The sequence below is a fragment of the Pogoniulus pusillus genome, chromosome 37 (genome assembly GCF_015220805.1).
Source record: "Pogoniulus pusillus isolate bPogPus1 chromosome 37, bPogPus1.pri, whole genome shotgun sequence".
In the NCBI taxonomy this organism is placed as follows: domain Eukaryota; kingdom Metazoa; phylum Chordata; class Aves; order Piciformes; family Lybiidae; genus Pogoniulus; species Pogoniulus pusillus.
Genome location: NC_087300.1, coordinates 47,678 through 68,546, shown reverse-complemented (window position 1 = coordinate 68,546; position 20,869 = coordinate 47,678). Strand labels below are relative to the sequence as shown.

The following is a 20,869-nucleotide window of genomic DNA, read 5'->3' as shown; positions in this document are numbered from 1 at the left end:
AAGAGGGGGTTGAAGCCATGGAAAGAAGTAACTGGGAACTTCCCCTGTTTTCCTGAATATTCTGAACAGCACTAAACCAGCTCCTGTGCTTGACTCGAGGATGTCCCATGGGATGGGCTACAACAGGGCAGCCAGTGACCACCCTGCTATCTGAACACGTCCAGCAGCAATCTGTGGCAGCTTCCACTTCTTCTCATTCCCCTCCTGCACTTTTTTTCTCTTGACACTTCAGTTCCCAGTAGGGATTGTTTTCCTGGCCAGGGCAATAGAAAATAATCTTATATTTTGGAGTACTACCTTTTAGTGCATTTAAACCCTCATATGTCAAAATAGCTAAAGGTAATAAATCAGCAAAACAACTACAAATAACCCAGTTCTGGACAGCACAGAACCATTAGCGTTCTGCGGAATATCAAAGAAAGAGCTTGGAAGCTGTTAACTATTTCTCCCACATGTCTTGGTGCTCTGAAGTGCTGTGAGAGAAGCAGAGTTCCTAAAGAATATTGGAAGGGAAGTAGTGGATTCTTTTACATGAGACAGTTTTAAGACTCATCATAAGAAGGGCACAGAGCCGTTGGATCAAGTCCAGAGGAGGGCCACAAAGATGATCCAAGGATTGCAGCACCTCTACTATGAGGGCAGGCTGATGAGGACAAGCTGAGGGAGCTGGGGTTCTTCCTCCTGTAGAACACTCTGGAGAGACCTTAGAGCTGCCTTCCAGTTCCTGAAGGGATGTCTAGAGGGTTGTCTAGAGACAGGATAAGAGTGGAATGGTTTGAAGCTGGAGGAGAGCAGTTTAGACTGGAGCTGAGAAAGATGTTCTTCAGTACAAGGATGGTGAGACTCCAGAACAGGTTGAGCAGGGAGGCAAGGTTGGATTAGTCCTTGAGCAACCTGGTCTAGTTGAGAGGTGTCCCTGCCCATGGCAGGGAGGTTGGGGTATATGACCTTTGAGGTCGCTTCCAGTCTAAGCCATTCTGTGATTGACAGGGTGCTGAGCCATCTCATTTCAACTCTACTGTTGCCTAGAAAGGTTGGACCAGATGATCCTTGGGGTCCCTTTCAGCCTGACATTCTGATTAAAGAAAGGTGGCCTTGCAGATTTACAGTATTTCCTTTGTTGCTTCACCTTTGAGGTGGCATTTTAGCACATCCATAACTTTTTTAGCCAAATGTGCTTTTTGGCAATATTGAGATAATTCCAATTGAAGAGGAGGAGGAAGAAAAAGTGGTGATGAGAGAGGTAGACACAGTCCCGCAGGAGCCAGGTACCACCATGATGGCTTTGCACACCCAGCATTCTTCTGATCCTGACTGTTCCTGCCATCTCATCTGTCCTCCCCATGGCTGTCACTGCTTCTGTGGCATCAATGCACCGATACATGGCACTGAAAGTGTCACACAATGCCTGGCTCAGAGACTGTGCTGAATCAGAGGGAGATAATGAGGTAGCAGTGGTGGTGAGTTGGGCTTTAGGGGATGTTTTCAGCAAGATGTGTCTGGGAATTTGCCTTCAAAGTGTAATTTCAGTCCCTGAAAAATCAGGGTCTTTTTCCCCCTTGTATTATTTTAGCCACAGGAATATGCTTGCTTCTGCACAGGCTTGCTACACACTGGTGAGGTGTGGTTTTCTTTCCAGTGAAACAGGAATTCTTACTAAGGAGGTACTTAAAATTACAATTTTATTTTTTAACACTGAGTTTCTTGGTGTCTTTGGCTAGATGATGGTCACTGGAAACCTGATGTTAGCCAGGGTAGGTCATACATTGGGGATCTTGCTTTGTAAATTGTCTTTTTTGCTCTCTACAACTCCCTGAAAGGAGGCAGGAACCAGATGAGGATTGATCTGTTCTCCTAAAGAAAAAGTGATAGGAGCAGAGGAGATGCCCTCAAGTTGCATCAGGGAAAGTTTAGGCTGGACTTCAGAAGCAGCTTCTTCACTGGAAGAGTTATCAAAGAATGGCACCAGCTGCCCAGGGAGGTGGCTGAATGCCCCATCCCTGGAGGGGTTTCAAAGAGGCAGAGATGTGGTGCTGAGGGCCATGGATTAGCACCAGCCTTGGTGGAGTTAGAGAATGGTTGGACTTGAGGATCTTAAAGGGTCTAGGTATATTTTTAATGGAATGGCCACAGCCCAGTATTAGAACTAAACAGCTTATTTAATTTATAAACACACCAGTGAATTAGTTGATACTGCTTTGTCAGAGTATTGGCTTGAATATTTTGGAGGTGTTGGGCTTTTTAGGGATCAGGAACTGGCTGGGAGAGCAGGAACTGAAGGAAGGAATAGGCAATTGATTTTGTGTGCACCTAGTGCTTGAATTCAGACTGTCATCCTGTGGAGAGATCATTTCTTGGCAGTGTGCTCTTCATTTCTGCACTGTCACTGACCTGGAGATGCTGGGTGTCTTCTTGCAGCAGTTCCTTGGGCTGCGGCAGGACATACCCATCTTAGACACGCAGCCCCAGCTTGCTTTGAAACCCACCTGGAAGTTGCTGTGAAGCTTTATTTAGCAAAGCTTGTTGTTTACTTTTTTCCATTTGAATAGCTAGAAAGATTGTGGAGCTGGGGGGAAGTCTGTGTTTCCTTCCAGAAACCACCTGTCTCTGGCTGAGGAGATGCCCACGAGCTGAGAATTCACCACGGCAATAAGTGCTTCTATTTTAACGGTTACCCTGGAGTGGGATTCTGTGTCAGTTGTGTGTGAAGGACTCAGAAATCAATGACACAGTATCAGAACCAGATTTTCCATTCTGGCATGGCTTCTCTGCAGAGCACAAGCTTGCTTTTGGTAAACTGTCTGTTGTGGTGGTTTATTTTCTTTTAACCATTAAAAAAAAATAAATCTCGGCTTTCCTCTACTAAATGCACAAGCTGCTTTGCTCAACATCTCTATTTATTTTCCCTTTTTTTCCCTTCTCCTCTTCCTCCCTTTCTTTTTAAATGACAGCACTGTAATTTGTAAGTGGTGCCTGGTGCTCTGGAAGTGTTGCTTGCTCTGAACTGTGTCCCAATTTGTCCTTTTCCCATCCTCAGCAGTGGCCGTGATAACCCCTGAGAGGAGTCCCCGTCCCACCTCTGCCCCAGCCATTGCTCAGAGCCATGCTGCAGAACAAGTCCCAGCTAAGCCTGATGTGAAGGATGTGGTCATTGCATCTAAAGTAGAAAAGGAAACAGCAAAACCTGATGTGAGACATGAAGAAATCCTAGTAGAGAGAACCAAGGAGGAGACGGCCGATGAATCAAAGGTACGGCAGACCAGAGACTCTTTGGGAGGGTCTGTGCTGGTGCTGGCTGGGAGCATCAGCTTTTGAAGCCACCCCAGAGCAGTAGCTCTTTGTACCTTGTTCCTTGCCCAGGCATGAGTTCAAGCGTTTGGGTCAGGAAGGGAGGAGCTCCAGTGGGGCTGAGTTACAGTCAAGCGAAATGCAGTTTGCCAATACAGAATCACAGAATAGAATCCTAGGATCATTTGGTCAGAAAAGACCTTTGAGATGACCAAGTCCAACCATGATGGCATTAAAAAATCTGTCAGGAGTTGCACATGAGTTCATGGGACCTGAATTTAGGGCTGGCTCATTGGCTTATCACTGGGCTGTCTGTGCTGGTTCCTGGTATGGCAGCAGGAGTGATTCCAGTGAAACTGGTGATAGGGATCTGGTCTTCAGCCCTGTGGCAGAAGGCAAACGTGTTTTACATTGGTAGGCTGTCTCTGGGAGAGCCAGTAATACACTTCTGCAAATTGGAGTAGAACTTCAGTTGTGGATGGCACTGTCAAACCCTTGGTGGATTTATTGTCTCAATGACATTTGTTTGAAACATGATCTGGTATTTCCACAAATGTCTGAGACTGCCACTGATGCTGAGCTGTGTGCACTGCTCCCGTTACTCCAGGTAATGGCAAGGCCAGTGTTCATACCACAGTGTCCCTGATGTCCTGCAGCTCGTAGTGAAACTTTTCAGCACTGCAGCAGAGGTGTCTTGTGCATTTCCCACATTTCTATGAATATTTTGCTGCTCTCAGCATTACTGAGTCACCTTTTTCCTGTAACATCCCATACAGGGGGTCTAGTATGAGACACAGCAGGAGAGATCCCCAGTAATGAAGGCTGGGAGATAGAGGTGAAGAAAGGAGAGTTGCTTCTAAACATTTTGTGGCTTGTGTGAGCAGTAATTTTTAACTGAAAATGCTGAAGGGATCTTCAGGCTGGTTCTCAGAGTATGCATCATGGCACACAGTCCCTGTTGTGCTGCTCCTGCACCACCATTTAACCCCCTCCAGCATTAAACACAAGTCAGTTTGATTCATCTGATTTCTCTTATTACAGGTTTTTTCCCTAAATTCTTAAACTCTGTTTTTTTTCTTCCCTAAGTGTAGATGTGGGAGGAAGTTGTGGATTTGAATGTGACAAATCTACCATTTCTCAAATGTGGCTGCATCACTTCACACCCACCCATGCTTTTTGCCTTCAGAGTATTTGGCAATCCAGTTTCTCTATAATGCTTCCCTCGAAAAGTTAGAGCATCTTGTCTCTGTAGTTATGGGCAGTAAAAGAGCTCAATTTGTGATTATAGGGTTGATTTTTGTAGCTAGATTCCTTCTCACTGTCTGTTGAACTTAATACCAGTGCACAACCAATTGCTTTCTGTTTTTGAAGAAGGTCTCTTTTAATTTGAGCACGTTGCTTTTGGGAAGGATTTACCTGGGAGATCCAGCTGCAAATGAAACCAGAAAACACTGCCTAGCAAAGCTAACAGAAGTGGGAAGCCTGTCTCCAGCTGCATGTAGAGAGAGCACTGGTTTCAAACACAAATAATTCTGGAGCTACAGGAATTATTGTTGTGTGCTGTTGACTGACTGACTGTTGTCCAAGAGCTGCTGTGTCCTTAACTCCTTACTGAGAGACTGCATGTTGGTTTATTGCATGTTCAAAACCAACCTGCTGCAGCTGTGTTTTGATACTAAATGATCTCTGGAAACAAATCTACTAACACAAAATGTTTTTACCAATTTATTTCTTAAATGTAGGTGAGGAAAGCGCACACTGAGGTCACAGTACCCACCACCAGTGGTGCCCAGCCCCAGGTTTGTGCTAATCGTTCAGCTGGGTTGCTCACAGTCTTTTTGAAGGTTGAGCCAGTGAGGTTCAATGTAATGAGATGAACCAACCACTCTTTTTTTTTTCTGTTTTTTTTTTCATCACTGCCCAACAGCAGCAGCCTGCAGAGAAAGAGGAAGAGCTGATAAGAATGAGGAAGGTTAGCCATTTTACACTTTCACCAAACAAATTTGCCATATCATTCATGCATCTGTAACATGTTTAAAAAGACAGTGCTCCAACTTCCTCATGTGCCTGGGGTTGGGGTTTGGGATGATTTTTTAACTACAACTATCAAAATACCTGCTTTCCAAATGAACAGCTTCATCCCCTGGTCTGCTAAAAATATACAGATTGGGTATTAGAAACCCACTTGCTTCAATTTCTGAAATCGATCTCCTCTCTAACAAATCTGATTAGAAACCAAAGAAAACCAAAGAAATCTATTTGATTAGAAATCAAAGAAACCCATTTGGTTGGAAACCAAAGAAACCGCAGAGTGTCCACTGCAGGAAATGTAGATGAAAGAAGTGCGATGCTTTTTTTTATTGATGAGTAATAAGGGAGATATCTAGGATAGAAAAGGTGGTTGAGATCGAATTACTGTGCACATGGAGTGTGTAGAAGTTGCACCAGGCACTACAGCCTCCTTACTGGGGTGGGCGAGCATCACTCTCAGGAATGTAAGTGCAAGGTGGTGCTTGGTTTCCACAGAAAACAATGAACCATCCTTTGTGGTAAGCCATACAAGTGAAGGCAAAAGTCACTGAGCCCCTGGGAGCTGTCTCTTTAAAGGCCTCATTGCATCTCCCTATCCTCCATCAGCAAGGCCTCTATTTGCTGGTGGTTGCCCCAGGCTGTGTCCCCACCCCATGCTGGCAGAATGCTGCACCCCCAACCTTCAGTTGACCTTTTTTGATTTGCCAATTTGTCAATCCTGCAAGAACAACATTTTAATTTTTTGTGCTTTTTTTTTTTTTTTTTGTTTGTTTGTTTTGTTTCCCCCTTTTCATTTTCACAGAAAAGATCAAAGAGGCTAGATGGTGAAAACATTTATATCAGGCATAGCAATTTAATGTTGGAGGTTTGTATGAACTTGAAGCTTTTTTCAGTTGCATTTGCCTAGACCTTCTGCATCTGCGCTGAACTTCTTCCTCTTCTGCTGCTGCCTTTGTTTTTGCATGCTCCTGCACCAGAGACCTTTTCTTTTGTTTTCATTGCGCTTTTGCATGGTGATAGTAAATATGATGATGTGCAGGCATTCTTCCTTCTACCTCTTCTGACTTTAATTCTCTCATACTGACCCAAAATATATGATTGGCAGAGCTGTGTGCTCAGATCTGCTCTTGAACCCATTAGCTGCTCACAGCGGCACCAGTCGTAGAACCACAGAGTCATGAAAGTGCAGAATCATTTAGGTTAGTAAAGACCTTTCATGTCAGTGAGTCCAGCTGCTGAGTTGTGTCAGAGAGGCTCATTTATAGGTTTCTCCTTCCTTGAAATGAGTTTTTTTCCAGAGGGAAAAGCCAGTCTATGAAAATGCAAAATTCAGGTGGAATTGTCACCTTCATGGTGTTCAGCTACCTCAATGTCCAGGTTGTTTCAGACAGGACATGCTGCAATGCTTGCAGTGTTGTGATCCTTCATCACAGTCTTGACCTTGCAGCATCTTCAGCATTCCCTTGGGCTCCATCTTGCATCAGCACCAGATCCCCATGGAGCTGATGTGAGGACTGGATGCTCATGGATGAGAAGCCATTTTGTCCCTCCACACACCCAAAAGTCATTTCATCCCTCCCAAAGCTATTCCCTTCAGCTTTGGGAGATGTTTACACTTGGTTTCACCTCAGCATGGTCTCAGAGCAGACCATGCCAATCATATATTTTATTCTTTTTAATACACTGTGTTACAAAAGGTGTTTTGTGCCTTCTGATACTCTGTGCTCCATGTTTTAACCTCTGAATTGCAGCAGCAGCAGCAGCTGGTAGGGATTCCCTGTTGATATCCCTTGTACTAACTGCCTTCTCCTACTCTCAGCTTTAAAACATCTGCAGCTTTGGGGTGTTTTTAATTGGAAAAAAAAAAGAAAAAGTTGTTCTCTTTGACTGCTTTATCTTAAGCTTTTGGCCACAAGTGAAGGTTCTGCAGCACGATGATAGGTGGAGTTCGGACGGAGCGCTGCGAGGACTGTGCCAGTGGCTTTTTTCCACTCAACTTGACCAGTTCCATCTCCCCAGCCCCAACAAGAGCTTTCCCATTGCTTTTAAATCCTTTTTCCTGCAATTCTTTGCTCTGGCACTCAGCCCATTCGCTCCCTGCTGACCTTCTCAATTCTGTTGCAGGCGCCTCAGCCCTCCCCTAGCAAAGGGTTGACCCCAGCAGCTCACATGCTTTATCCCTTGTTTTTTTCAGCCCATGCTTTTGACAGATGAGATTTTTTTTCCAGCAGACCTTATGTTCCTAAAGCTGCTGCTTAGTTTAATTGGAAGCTGCTGAGTGCTCTCTGCTCTGTAACCCACGCTCTGTTTTCTCACACCAAGGGCAGTACAGGAGGGAAATCTTTTAGGCTTAGTGACCTTGTTCCTTGAGTTGCTTCCCAGCCCTGTTGTGGCTTCACATAGCTCTTGGTGGCTTTTGCTTCTCTGCCAACTCTCCTAGGACAGTGCAGTGGTGGACAGCCAAGGTGACCTTTCTCTCTTCTCAAACCCAGGACCAGCTGCAGGGCTCCTGGACCTGGGCAGGCCTTTTATCTTGGAGTCCTCAGCAGACTTATGCCTTTTTTTTTTTTCCCTCTAAGCAGGCACTTGCTTTGTGTTTTCACCTGGGACAGATGCCAAAAGTGTCTTTCCCCCCTGGAACTGTACCAAAACGAGCAAATGTTCTTAGAGAGGCATTTGGGGTGGTGTGTCCTGGGGACACTGCAGGGATGCAGATATTCTAGGGGGGGGCTTTTTTTAGGGCTGTTGTGATGGTTTGGGGGTTACCCCGCCCCCCCACACTTTTGAATTTGCCCCAGCTAACTCAGACGGACCCTGGGAATATAGATGAAGCAATTTATTTACAGCTAGCAGAATTTACAAGCAGCTATTTACAATATATATAGTTATATACAATTATATACAGAAATATACAAAGGATAAACAATACAAAAGCACAACTCCCCTCCCAGAAACCTGAGTCCCCAGGAGGGGCTTTCAAACCACCCCAACACCTCCCCCCGGCCCTCTCAACCTTACCCCAGTTCTCAGGAAGAAGAGAGATGCAGCCAAGAGGTTAGGGAGCAAGGTTAGTAGGAGCAGGGTTAATGAGATGTGACCAGGTCTAAGGCCAAAGCAAGAGTGAGAGACAAAATGGAGAATGTTTTCTTCTTCTTCCCAGAGTTCTCAGCGTAACTGTGAGAGAAGTTGACATCAATTGTTTTTCATTTCACTGCCTGTTATCTAGTTCTTTTACCAAAACATTCTAGCTTGCTTCAAACTAGCACAGCTGTCTTTCCTCTCCCATCTCTGAATATTGATGGGCTGAATAATAGCTAAAAGCACAAAACCAGTGACATTTCCTAGCAATGCTTTTACTGACCTGAATTTCCCCCCTTTCTGACAGGTGAGGCTTGCTGCTTTTTGGCACTGTCCACAAAAGTCATTGTCTGGCTTATGCCTATTTTATATGAAAGCTTTGTTTTCAACCAGCTCTGGTTTGCTTTTAAGGGAAAGCTGTTTTGAAACAAGTTGAAGAGAGTTGATGTGCCTTGAAGTCGTTTATCCTGTAAACTGGCATCACAGAGTAGGAATCTTTCTCCAGATGAAGGATTTTAGCAGGAGTTTCTTGGGTGATCCACCATAAAGTAAATTCTCAGTTTGATTTTTAAAGGACTGTCACCTCATTTTCATTTCATAGATCCTGGAGGGATGAGATGGGGAGGGGAGGAATAAAAGTATTTGGGCTTTTCTGGAAGCAAAGGTAATTCCTGGTAGGATGAAAGAGAAATGGGTATGGAGAGAATAAATCAAATTGGGATAACAGTTTCTTAAGCATTAATTGCATTTACAGTTGTGAATCTTCAGACTAGCAGAGGGAAAAGAAAGCAAACCTATCCAATTTAAATTAAATAACCTAAACATACTTAGTTTTGCAAATAAAAGCAGTCTCAGATAAGGAAGACCTATGAGAAGACCCTCAGCTGCATCTAGGTGGGTGCAGCTTGAGCTGAAGCACTGGCACATTCTGCTCCACTGCATTTTCTCCCAGTTAACACCAGTGAAAAGAGGAGAGAGGATGCTTCAAGGAGTCCCTGCTCCACGCCTGCTGCAATTTCTTCCAGTTAATACCAGTGGAAAGAGGAGAGGGGACATTTCCTGTGCGTGTTTGCAGTGTGAGCACACCTGATAGACAGTGGCAGCAGCTCTGCTGAGCGCAGCTTTGCTATGCAGCAGTGAGGCAATGGCAGGTGTCCTCCCCATATCCCTTCATTCATCCTGTCCTTTTACTGCTAGGATCTAGATAAGACCCAGGAAGAAATAAAGAAGCATCACGCCAACATCAGTGAGTTGAAGAAGAACTTTATGGAGTCCGTCCCGGAGCCTCGGCCAAGTGAATGGGACAAGCGTTTGTCCACTCACTCCCCTTTCCGAGCCCTCAACGTCAACGGGCAGATTCCCATGGGAGCAGACGGAGTGAGTACCTCCGCAGTGTGCGGCAGTCCAAGGGGCAGCTTTCCAACCCAGTGTTCAGCCTAGGTTTTAGGTATATTGGGTTTTAATAGTTAATGTTGACTTTGAACATCTACAGAGGCCTCTGAAGGAATCCATGCTTGTGGTATTATAAAAATGGGATTTTTTTGGGTAGAAAAGGAGGTAGGAGTTCTTCACCTGGTTTTGATGCCACTTTTCTATGCTGCTAGACTTTATTTCATATGGCTTAGGCTGGATAGTAGAAAGAAATTCTTTCCAATGAGAGTGTTGAGACACTGCAACAGGTTGCACAGAGAGGTTGTGAATGCTCCCTCTCTGGAGGTGTTCAAGGCCAGGTTAGATGAGTCCTTGAGCAACCAGCTCTAATGGGAGGTGTCCCCACCCCTGGCAGGGAGTTTGAACTGGATGATCTTTTAAGATACCTTCCAACCCAACCTATTCTATGAGTCTATGATGGGTTTTCTGGGAAATGGTTTATTCCTGGTGCCAGGGAATGCATCTCCCTCAAAATGTGGAAGAAAACACCCCAGCCCCCAAATACATCAGTTAAAAGATTTATTAATCCAGAGATAATGCTGCAGGAAACCCAATGGAGAAGTACTTGGATGGTTCCAATTTTCTGAAGTCACTTTATTCTCCAGTTAATTTAGGATGTTACTGGATTTAGTCTTGCATTAGGATCTGCAGATGCTGATCTGCCATGGAGGCTTCAAGAAGACTACCCAGGTGGCTACAGCAGGGCTGGCCATGTGTGGTGGACTCTTTCTACTCACAGGAGCCGAGTGTGTGTTAGTAGCCACATACACTCGCTGTTTCTCTGCTGATTTCCTTACAAAGGTAATTTTCCAGAGAAACCAAATTGGAGCAGCAGAGATCTGTTTGCCAACTGGTTTCTTCTTGGACAATAGACAGCTTCTCTGAGTAATATTGGAGTTGCCTAGCTCAGATTTGAAGCTCGTGAGTAAAACTGTAGCTAGAATTTGTGGTAATTGACCTCTTAAATAATGTGATTTTTCATTACAAGTGAAAAATGTCACCCTGGTTGTGATGGCAGCAGCTGTAGAGTCTCTCCTGGTTTCAGCCTGGCTTATTCCATTCCTGCCCACAGCAATTGCTGATAAAATTGGTGTTTCATCTTCAGAGGATTGCAAGGGAGATGCTTTCGAAACAGAAATAACCCTGCAGAGGAGGGAGGGTTCTCAGAACAGGTACAGAACAGGGGTTTAGCAGACGAGCTTGTGACAGGTTCCTCACAGCACAGAGGAAAAGTTCAACAGGTAGAGGGCTGCTTTTTCCCCCCTGTTAGAAGAACAAAACACCCAAATGAGCTAATGAGAGTTGATCAGTGAGCCCTGCAGGTGTTCAAGGCCAGGCTGGACAGGGCTCTACCAACCTGCTCTCAGGTAAGGTATCTCTGATAATGGCAAGGGGGTTGGAACTGGATGGTCATCAGATCTCTTCCAAAAAAAATCATTCTGCAATCCTTGGAATTACAGTGTTTAACACATGGATGGCCTCTCCTCTTTGGTTGTTGAGTCTCAACATAAATTCTGCAGGGATTTGGGCAGCAAAGTGATGCAGAGCTCTGCCCATGATTCCATGAGGTGGATGGATGTGTAGGTGGGAAAGAGCAAGGGCACTGAAGTTCCACAACTGCAGTTCAAGAGTGATATTCTTGGTTATGATAAAGAGTCTTGTGGGACTGCTGTTTATGATAACTGGATGCTGCAGGCTTTCCCTGTCTGAGGCTGCTGTGGCCCACAGTGGTGCGAGGGTTGGTGTCAGCCCTGGATTTGCATTTCTGGATGTTCCCTCTTTATCTGATCCTCTCAGAAGTGGGCTTGCTCTGAGATAGAGCATGTTCTGCTGTGAACTTCCAGAAGTGCATCTTCAGCAGGTGTCTGTCTACAGGGGGGAATTTTCCTTCACCTGCTCACATTTATGGATGGTAAATCATGTTTCAAAGCAGACCTGTTCCTCCTTTTCCTGGTGGGAATCTTCACCATGCTGGGTTGGCCATATGGGTTGCAACCAGTGGCTGCTCTTCTGCTATTTCCATGTTTTATTGCAAGACAACTGAACCTTAACACGCTTTGTGTGTCCAGGTCAAGAAAGTCTCTGTCCTATCTTCTGAGAGACAGGTTGGTGGGCTTGAGGTAAAGCTGCTGTTCTGACACTTGCTTCTGAACCAGACTTTTGCTATTGCAGTGGCACCAAGCAAAAACTCAGCAGCAGCTGCTAGATAACACTTTTTTTTTTCTTTTAGCTACATGAAGTAGTTTCATAACTCACCCCTATAGGAATTCTGGCACTGCTGCAGCTTTTGCAACCTTCAATTTTGCTTATTTTGGTGCATGGCTGGTTCAAAAAAAACTGCATGAAAGATAAAAACCATGTATTTGGTGAGAAAAATTGTGATGGAAGTTTAACTACCCTGTTCTTTTTATGTTGTCTTTCTTTCCTTTTTTTTTTGTTGTTGTTTTAATGATCATGTTACTCTTGCATTTTATCTTTTCGTTTGCTGCCCAGTCTCCCAGCTACTTTCTCCCCAGTTCTCGTCACTTGGGGGTGTGCAAAGAACCAGTCCCAAAGTTCCACACTGATCAGAGGAGGTTGGCTCAACTCAGAGAGCTCAGAGCCAAGTTTTTCCTCTCCTAGGTACACTGGAGTTTGACCAGGTCAGGCATACTAAAGGGATGGAGAGTTACTAAATGAGTCCCACAATCTTTCTTTCTCCAAGGGAAGTGCTAGAGAACTCTTGCATGATCCTGTCTGACAAGTTTCTTATTTCTTAAACTCCAGAAGGAATCTGGAGGCTGATGAGTTTCCTAAATTCCTTAGACTCTGGAAACAGGGGTGCTAAAATGTGGAGCAAAATGTAAGGACTCGGAGGTGTTCCCACTGCCATCCTGCTCGGTTCACACTCGGGATTTCTGAGAGTAACAGGTTTTCAGTCTTTCCAGTAGAGTTTGCAGAACAATGGAGACTTTGATACTGTGTCCGACCTCTGACAAAGCATTATGTGTCCTCACTTCAGTCTGGATGCTCAAAACTATTGAACAAACATGGGGTCTTATGGGCACTGTAGAGTAGGAAGCCATCAGAGACCACATTTTGTACTATACCTCTTCTATTCCTAATGCCTCAAACTTTTTTCTCAACCATTCCAGTTCCAAACCAGTTAATTAGATTTTGAGTGTACGCCCTTGTGGGAGGGCAGTGACAAAACATACGTGATTCTGACCCAGAGCTTTGTGACACAACATGTGTGATCCTGACCCAGATGTTGATGTGCTCTGCAGAGAGGACTAGACTTCGTAGCTCTACGGCTGAAGCCACCAGCAGCTCTGCTCTCCAGGGCAGATGATTATTTTTATGCTGAGAGACAGACCGTGCTAACGCTTTGCACACCTCCAAGTGCCATTTGATACACTTTCCATCTGTCATTTTTGTTCATCTCTCTCTGTCTTTCTTGATCTTCTACCACAAAAGCAGACACAGGAGCGTCCTCTGTTAGTACAGGATGAAGACAAACTAAAAAAGCAGGAGGTACCTTCTGAGACAGCCTTTCCCCGGCAAGCAAGTGAAGCAACTCTTCCAAAGGTTTCTATTACAATTCCTGAAGAGCAGAAATCACTCAGAAAGTGTCAGCTCTACTCTAGCTTTTTTCCTTCTCCTCGTATTCCCTTTATGATGTCCTTTTTCCTGGTCATAGCTCTGACTGTTTGGTGGCTACTCTTTCTCTGAGTGGCAACAGGGTCATGTTGAAACCTCAAGACCAAAGCTCCTGAATTTCTTGGCTGTAGCCTTTTCTGTATCTTCCTTGTGCTGGTCTTTCATCTCTGTAATTTGCTCCCCTGGGGAGGGACACCCCATGACCGCCGTGTTAAATCTGCTGTGTGTCCTCATGTAGCTGTGATATGGGACCTGGCAAGAGTGGAGAGTGGTCATGGATTGCCAGGTCCATTCTGAAGTTTCCTAGTATGCAAAAGCCTATTCTCTGAGCCCTGCTCCTGATGGCTGTGAGAGGGCAGATGAGGAGTGTGAATATCTGGGAGGAGACTGTTACTCCGTCAGCCCCTGTAGAGGCCGTGAAGGAATTGCTTAAGGCTTGTTTGCATGCTTGTTATGTTAAATGTGAGCTGTTGACAAGCTGAAGAACATTTGATACTGATCCAGAAGAGGCTTTACAGCCAGCTGCTGAGTGTAATCCATAACCACTCCTCCTCCAGGAAGCTAAGATTGGCATTTAATCAAACATGATGGTTAGCAATGCTGCTGTTTAATGTAGGAGACAAGGATGGGTAACTTCTCATTCTGCTGAGGGAGGTCTTCTGCAAAGCATCACAACTTCCTTCTCACACCATAGTGAGGATAAAAGCCATTGCAAGTAGCTAATTACTGTAATACAGATCAATCATCACCCACCACTCTGGTGGTCTGGGTGCACTTCAGATATGTTTTAGTTACTTTGTGTTGAACTGACTGATGCATGTTTGCCTAGGTGGCAGGATTGGAGTCACCTGCTGTTAGAAATGTCTCCTCTGTTAGCATGTTGAATTTTAACTATGTCAGGACACAGTTCTGATGTTAAAGCTATGGATTGTTTTGACTTCCCTAACAAAACCTTTGCATGCTGCTTGTTGTTTATTGCCTCCAAATGTAAACGTCTGGACCACACTCACATGTAGCCAGGTTTACCTGACTGAGCTGCACAGGCTCCAAGATGAGTTGCCCAGTTGAGCTGAGCAGAACTGGAGCAAGCCAGAGGGAAGAAGGGACTTGAAGTCTGAGGGGTTTCCTTTCTGTACATAGTAATTGTGGGGCTGAACTGCATCAACTGCTTCTCCTTTCAGTAGCAATCTGGGTTTTGTTACTTTGGAGGATTAGTGTAAACACAACTACATCTGAGAACAGCCACCAGTGCCATCAGTGTTGGCAGCTGCTCTGGCAGCATGGAAGGGAGAAAACCTTCATTACAGGGACTAAACTATGTGAATATATATAAATACCTACATTTATAACCTTTTCTATTTGCATCTGTGTGAGCAGTGTTAGGTAGGAAGCTAGCAGATAAAAGCTTGCAGGAAAAAAAAGGCAAATGTAGCATGTGCTGTTTGATCTGAAGGACCGAGGGAGATCACAGGCTGCTTGAGGCTCTCAAAATGCTGTCTCAAATGTAGGTTGCCAACGAAACCCTTTGTTTTAGTCTCACACGAATCTTTCTGAGTATTCTTGTATCCTGCTCCAATTAGTTCACCAGTTTGTGCCTTTAGGACTTTGCTTTGTGAGGATGCTGATTTGTCACTGGAAAGTATTCTTCCCTTCTTAATATACTGCCTTTAAAACACAGCCTTCCTCTTTCAGTGGATGGAAGTGTAGAAGTCACTGGGTGATTGTACAGCTTCACTGTGGTGTCGAAGAGAGCTGCTGAGACCTTCTTGCTGCCTCCCAGTACTTAAAGGGAGTCTACAAGAAGGATGAGGGCAATTTTTTTAGCAGGATGTGTTGTGGCAGGACAAGGAAGGATGGTTTGAAACTAAAAGAGGGAGATTCAGAGCAGACACAAGGGTGTCTACAGGCCACCTGACCAGCAGAAGCAAACAGATGAGGCCCTTCACAGGCCAATAGAAGCGGCTTCCAGGTCACAAGCCCTGGTCCTCAATGGGGGATTTCAACCACCCTGACTTTTGCTGGAGGGATAACAAAGCAAGGCATCAGCAATCCAGGATGTTCCTGGACTGCATAGATGACAACTTCATCTTCCAAATGGTAGAGGAACCAACAAGAAAAGGTGCTATGCTGGACCTTGTTCTCACCAACAGGGAAGGGCTGGTGACTGACCTGAGGCCCAGGGACAGCTTTGGCTGCAGTGACCATGACACAGTTGAATTTCAGATCCTCAGGGCATCCAGGAGGAGGTATGCTGAGCTTATCACCCTAGACTTTAGGCGTGCAGACTTTGATTGCTTCGAGGATCTGCTGGCCAAAGTATCATGGGACAAAACCCTAGAGGGAAGAGGGGCCCAGGACAGCTGGTCAGTGATCAAGGATCACCTCCTCTGTGTCCAGGAGCAGTGCATACCAACAAAGAGGAAAGCAGGGAAGAATGCCAGGAGGCTGCCTGGCTGAGCAAGGAGCTTGTGGACACACTGTCACACAAAAGGAAACTCTACAAGGAGTGGAAGAAATGGCAGATGGAATGGGGGGTATATAAGGAACCTGCCCCAGCAGCCAGAGATCTGCTTAGGAAAGCCAAGGCACCATTTGAATTGAATCTAGCCAGGGAGGTCAAAGGGAACACCTAGAATTTCTACAGGTATATTAATGGCAAAAGGAAGCCTAGGGAAGTTTGGGCCCCCTCAGAAAGGAAACAGGTGAAATGGTCATGAGTGGCATTGGAAAGGCTGAGGTTCTCAACAACTTCTTTACCTCAGTCTTCACTACAAAGGCCTCCAGCCACACTCCTGGAGCCATGGAAGATAATGGCAGGGGCTGGAAGGAAGAGCTGCCCATCAGAAGTGAAGATCGGGTTCATGATCACCTGAAGAACCTGAAAGTGTTCAAGTCCATGGCACCCAGTGGGATACACCCACGGGTGCTGAGTGAGCTGGCAGATGAGGTTGCTAAACCCCTCTCTGTTCTATCCCAAAGTCCTGGCAGTCTGGGGCAGTCCTCACTGACTGGAAAAAGGGAAACAGAACTCCCATTTTAAAAAAGGGTAGGAAGGAGGAGCCAGGGAGCTCCAGGCCAGTCAGGCTCACCGCTGTGCCCAGTAAGATCATGGAACGGATCCTCCTGGAGGCTCTGCTGAGACAGAATAGTGAAGAGGTGATTGGGTACAATCAGCATGGCTGCACCAAGGGCACATCATGCCTGACAAACCTGGTGGTCTTCTATGAACAGGTCACAACATGGACAGATGAGGGGTGAGCAGCTGATGTCATTTACCTGGAGCTGAGCAAGGCCTTTGACACTGTCCTGCACCACATCCTCGTCTCCAGGCTGGTGACACATGGGTTTGAGGGGTGGAGCACTGGATGGATAAAGAACTGTCTTGATGGCCACACCCAAAGAGTGGCTGTCAGTGGCTCCATGTCCAAGTGGAGGCCAGTGACAAGCAGAGTCCCTCAGGGATCAGTCCTGGGACCAGCCTTGTTCAACATCTTTGTGGGTGCCATGGACAGAGGCATTGAGTGCAGCCTCAGCAAGTTTGCTGCCCACACCAAGCTGTGTGGTGCAGCAGCCAGGCTGGAGGGCAGGATCCATCCAGAGGGACCTGGACAGGCTGCAGAGGTGGGCACAAGCCAAGCTCATGAGGTTCAACAAGACCAAGTGCAGAGTCCTGCATCTGGGTCGGGGCAATGCCAAGCACCATTCCAGGCTGGGCAGTGAGTGGCTGGAGTGGAGAGCAGCCCTGAGGAGAGGGACTTGGGGATGCTGGTGGGCGAGAAGCTCAACATGAGCCAGCAGTGTGCACTTAAGGGCCAACTAGATCCTGGGCTGCATCAGGAGAAGTGTGTCCAGCAGGTCGAGGGAGGTGATTCTTCCCCTCTGCTATGGTGAGACCGCACCTGGAGTACTGCATCCAGTTCTGAAGCCCCCATTATGAGAAGGATGTGGAGGTGCGGGAGTGTGTCCAGAGCAGGGCCAGGAGGATGCTCAGAGGGCTGCATCAGCTCTGCTGTGAGCACAGACTGAAAGAGTTGGGGCTGTGCAGGCTGGAGAAGAGGAGGCTCCCAGGGGACCTTATTGTGGCCTTCCAGTATCTGAAGGGGGCCTACAAAAATGCTGGGGAAGGACTTTTCAGGATATCAGGAATGGACAGGACTAGAGGGAATGGAGCAAAGCTGTAGATAGGTAGGTTCAGGCTAGATGTGAGGAGGAAGTTGTTCAGCATGAGAGTGGTGAGAGGCTGGACTGGTTTGCCCAGGGAAGTGTTTGAGGCCACATCCCTGGAGGTGCTTAAGGCCAGGCTGGATGGGGCTCTGGCCAGCCTGATCTAGGGTAGAGTGTCCCTGCCCATGGCAGGGGGGTTGGAACTAGATGATCTTTGTGGTCCCTTCCAACCCTGACTGATTCTGTGATTCTAAATGTCTGACACTGAGTGTGATGAGAACCTGTCCCAGGTTGCACAGGTAAATGGGAGGTGCCCCATCCCTGGAACCATTCCAGGTTGTTTGTAGCTTTTGGCACCCTGCTCTAGTTGCAGATGTCCCTGCTGTCTGCAGGGGATTGGACTGGATGAGCTTTAAAAAGCTTTAAAACCTCTGTGATGCTGTGTCAAGCAGATGGATGTTGGAGAGGTGGGAAAGGATACTTTGAGCAGGAGCCGCAGAATGGAAGAAGACAAGGGGTTTGTTTCTGGTTGAGATTCCCTGCCTGAATTTCTCACCCAGATTTAGGACAGACATGATGAAAAACGGGGACTATTCATTCCCCCTAGTGGAGTGTGGAGAGTGAAGGGACAGGAGTTGTTCAGGTGTCTCTCTGGTCATTTTCTGTCCATATTTCTTGGAGAAGAGCAGCTTGAACACATCCCTCTCCCTTTTGAAAGCCTTTGCTTAGGCTGGCTGCTGTGGTGGTGCTGTCAGCACTGTTGAGCTCACTGTGTCCTGTCTCTGAACGATGACAAAGACTTTGAAGCTGTAGCAGTGGCTTTTGCAAAGCCATGGTTGCTGTAGCTCTGTCTGCAATTTACAAAGGACACAGGTTTCTCACCCCGGAGTGATGAGATGCACTCTGTCACTTAGCTCAGTTCTTTAGCTTAAAACAATCTCTCTTGCTCTGTGGTTTTTGAACCTTGAAATAAGGCTGGTGGCCATCAGCAGAAACCCCTGCAACACTTCACGTTCTGAGAATGCTCAGGAACGCTTTCAGGATTCATAGAACAAGTAGCACTACAGAGTATAAAGAAACTGAACAGAAGCTTTTTTTTTCTTTGGCAGAAGCCAGTTCTCTGTGTTCATCCTCATGGATGTGATCCCTTCTGACAGAGAAAGCCCAGAGCTTATCAGAAACAGATGCCTGTGCCTGCTGTGCACCAGCCCCTTTCCTGATCCTCTGCCTGTTTCTTCCCCTGTTTTCTTGTGAGGTAAAGGGATCTACAGATGTGTCCTGTGACAATCCACATTAAGATCTCATTCGTGTACAAGATGTATCTCCTACACTTTGATGCTGTGCTGCCTGGTTTCACCTTCTTATACCTGCTGTCATACCTGTGCACTGGGAAAGCTGATTCACTCTGAGTTGATTCTCTAGCACTTAAAGGGCAGACATCTCAAGGTTTTTGTAATGGAATCATCACTTTGCTTCTTTTCTTCCTCAGGAATAAACTTGCTGCAGAGCACCAGCAGCCTCCAGCCACCCACCCTGACACCATCACTCCCCACGCAATGGTGGGATTAAAATTTGTATGTGGTCATTGCGAAGCTAGTCTGTGAGTGATGCAGAACTGAGTTACCCAGAATTAACCAGAGAGAAGCTGGATGTGACCACAGCATGTAACCACAACCAGATTGGCATGAGAAATCCTGATGTTTCAATGTCACCTGCTGTAGCAAATGACATCATGGTGGGTCTGGCACGCTGGAGACATTGCTGTGATGACTGCCAGCAGTTGTGATGTGAATTAAACTTCCCCATTGTTCTGTGGTATAACTGTTTGGCTGCAGTGAGGCCCTTTGGTGCTTCCAGGTGGGATCCAGTTAGTGACTGTTGAGGCTTCAGCATGTTCCACCTGAACAGGAGAAACTCTTTCGGTGTGAGGGTGCTGGAGGCCTGGAGCAGGCTGCCCAAAGAGGTGGAGTCTCCTTCTCTGGAGAGCTTCCAACCCCACCTGGCCGTTGTGATCCTGAGCAAGCTGTTGTGGGTGCCTCTGCTTTAGCAGGAGGATTAGACTGAGTGATCTCCAGAGGTTTCTTCCGACCTCACCATGCTGGGATTTGGTGATTCTGTTAGTGGTTGAGTCCATGCTTTCTGAAACTTCTTTCAGTTTATGAATCTTCTCACCCTGATACTCTCTCTTTTGAGTGCCAGATAAAATACAGAATAGTTTCTGATGCTTTTGTGCTTTAGGAAAACATAGACATGAGTGTTCTGAAGCAACAGGTAGCATCTTAAAGGCAGAGATGGCTGCTTGAAACTCAGATTCATCTCTGAGGCTGTATTAGGTAGTACCAAGCTATGTATGTGATGGTCATCAGTGATATTCAAGGTCCACATTACAGTAAAACAACAGACCTTCTTTCCTAGTATTAAATGTTAACAGATAAATTATTTGCATCTCCTGCCAACTGCTGCTTTGCCCTGTGGATCAGTAGAAGATGAATCAAGGACTTCATGATCAGGTCAGATGAGGCAATGAAGAAGCTAACTCTTCCCTTGCAGCTTGTGCAGGAACTAGTGATGACCTAAGAAGTAGGGATTCAATACTCATCTCCTACCCTGAAATAATGAAGAAAGATGAATTTCCTCAGTGTGGCACCAGAGGATTAGTTGGTGTTTGCAGGAGCAAAGCTGGGCTTGTACCACAGGGCTCCTCAGGAAGGCTGTGGGCAAAGTGTCTTCTCTTCACATAAGAGTAAATAATTTGGCTCTCTGAGAGTTATTCCTCTGGTTTATGGGCTTTTCTTTTTTTTCCTGGTCATGAGTTGATGTTACCTGTTCTGTTCTGACTGAATATACTGAGGTAGGATGCTTGCTGGAAGTATGTAGTCCAAAGAAGTGATATGGATCAATACAGGAACTCTTTGGTCTGCACTTCCAGTGAGGGGGACACTGTTTACATCTGTCAGCGTGGGAAGCTGAAGGGAAGGATTAACCTCAGTTTGTGCCTCTCTGGGATCTTCTAGCAGTGGTACATGATCATGTTGGGCCAGTTTGTGGGGACTAGAAACGCTTTCTTTTTTACGTAAAATGCTCTTTTGGAACACTTTTTCGGTTTTGTATTTTTTTTCTCAGACTTCTTCTTTGTAAATATGTACATTTATCATTAATAAATGTTACTGCAAATTAGATTCTTCTTTCCACTGCTTATTAACAAAAAACCAAAGCTATGTGTGAGTTGTGTTAATGA

The 20,869-nt window shown here is 45.9% G+C and overlaps 1 protein-coding gene and 1 long non-coding RNA gene across 30 annotated transcripts in view; one reads left to right on the top strand and one right to left on the bottom strand.

Moving 5' to 3' along the window:
• Positions 1-20,869, top strand: part of EPB41 (erythrocyte membrane protein band 4.1) — a 108,095-nt gene that overhangs the window by 71,238 nt on the left and 15,988 nt on the right. For 14 of the 29 annotated variants that reach the window (XM_064172844.1, XM_064172833.1, XM_064172830.1 and 11 more), the window contains 5 exons: positions 3,038-3,249; positions 5,031-5,087; positions 5,216-5,260; positions 6,122-6,184; positions 9,595-9,774. In XM_064172844.1, coding sequence (XP_064028914.1) covers positions 3,038-3,249; positions 5,031-5,087; positions 5,216-5,260; positions 6,122-6,184; positions 9,595-9,774 — 557 coding nt within the window. Of the gene's footprint in view, positions 1-3,037; positions 3,250-5,030; positions 5,088-5,215; positions 5,261-6,121; positions 6,185-9,594; positions 9,775-10,433; positions 11,654-12,321; positions 13,285-19,120; positions 20,809-20,869 lie in introns of those variants that run through there. The other 15 variants (XM_064172831.1, XM_064172817.1, XM_064172834.1 and 12 more) reach the window with 12 other exon arrangements.
• On the bottom strand, positions 5,001-8,568 carry LOC135190973 (uncharacterized). Its single transcript, XR_010308701.1, has 2 exons — positions 8,338-8,568; positions 5,001-5,222 (listed from the first exon to the last, which is right to left on the bottom strand). It is a non-coding gene; the product is annotated as an uncharacterized LOC135190973 (long non-coding RNA).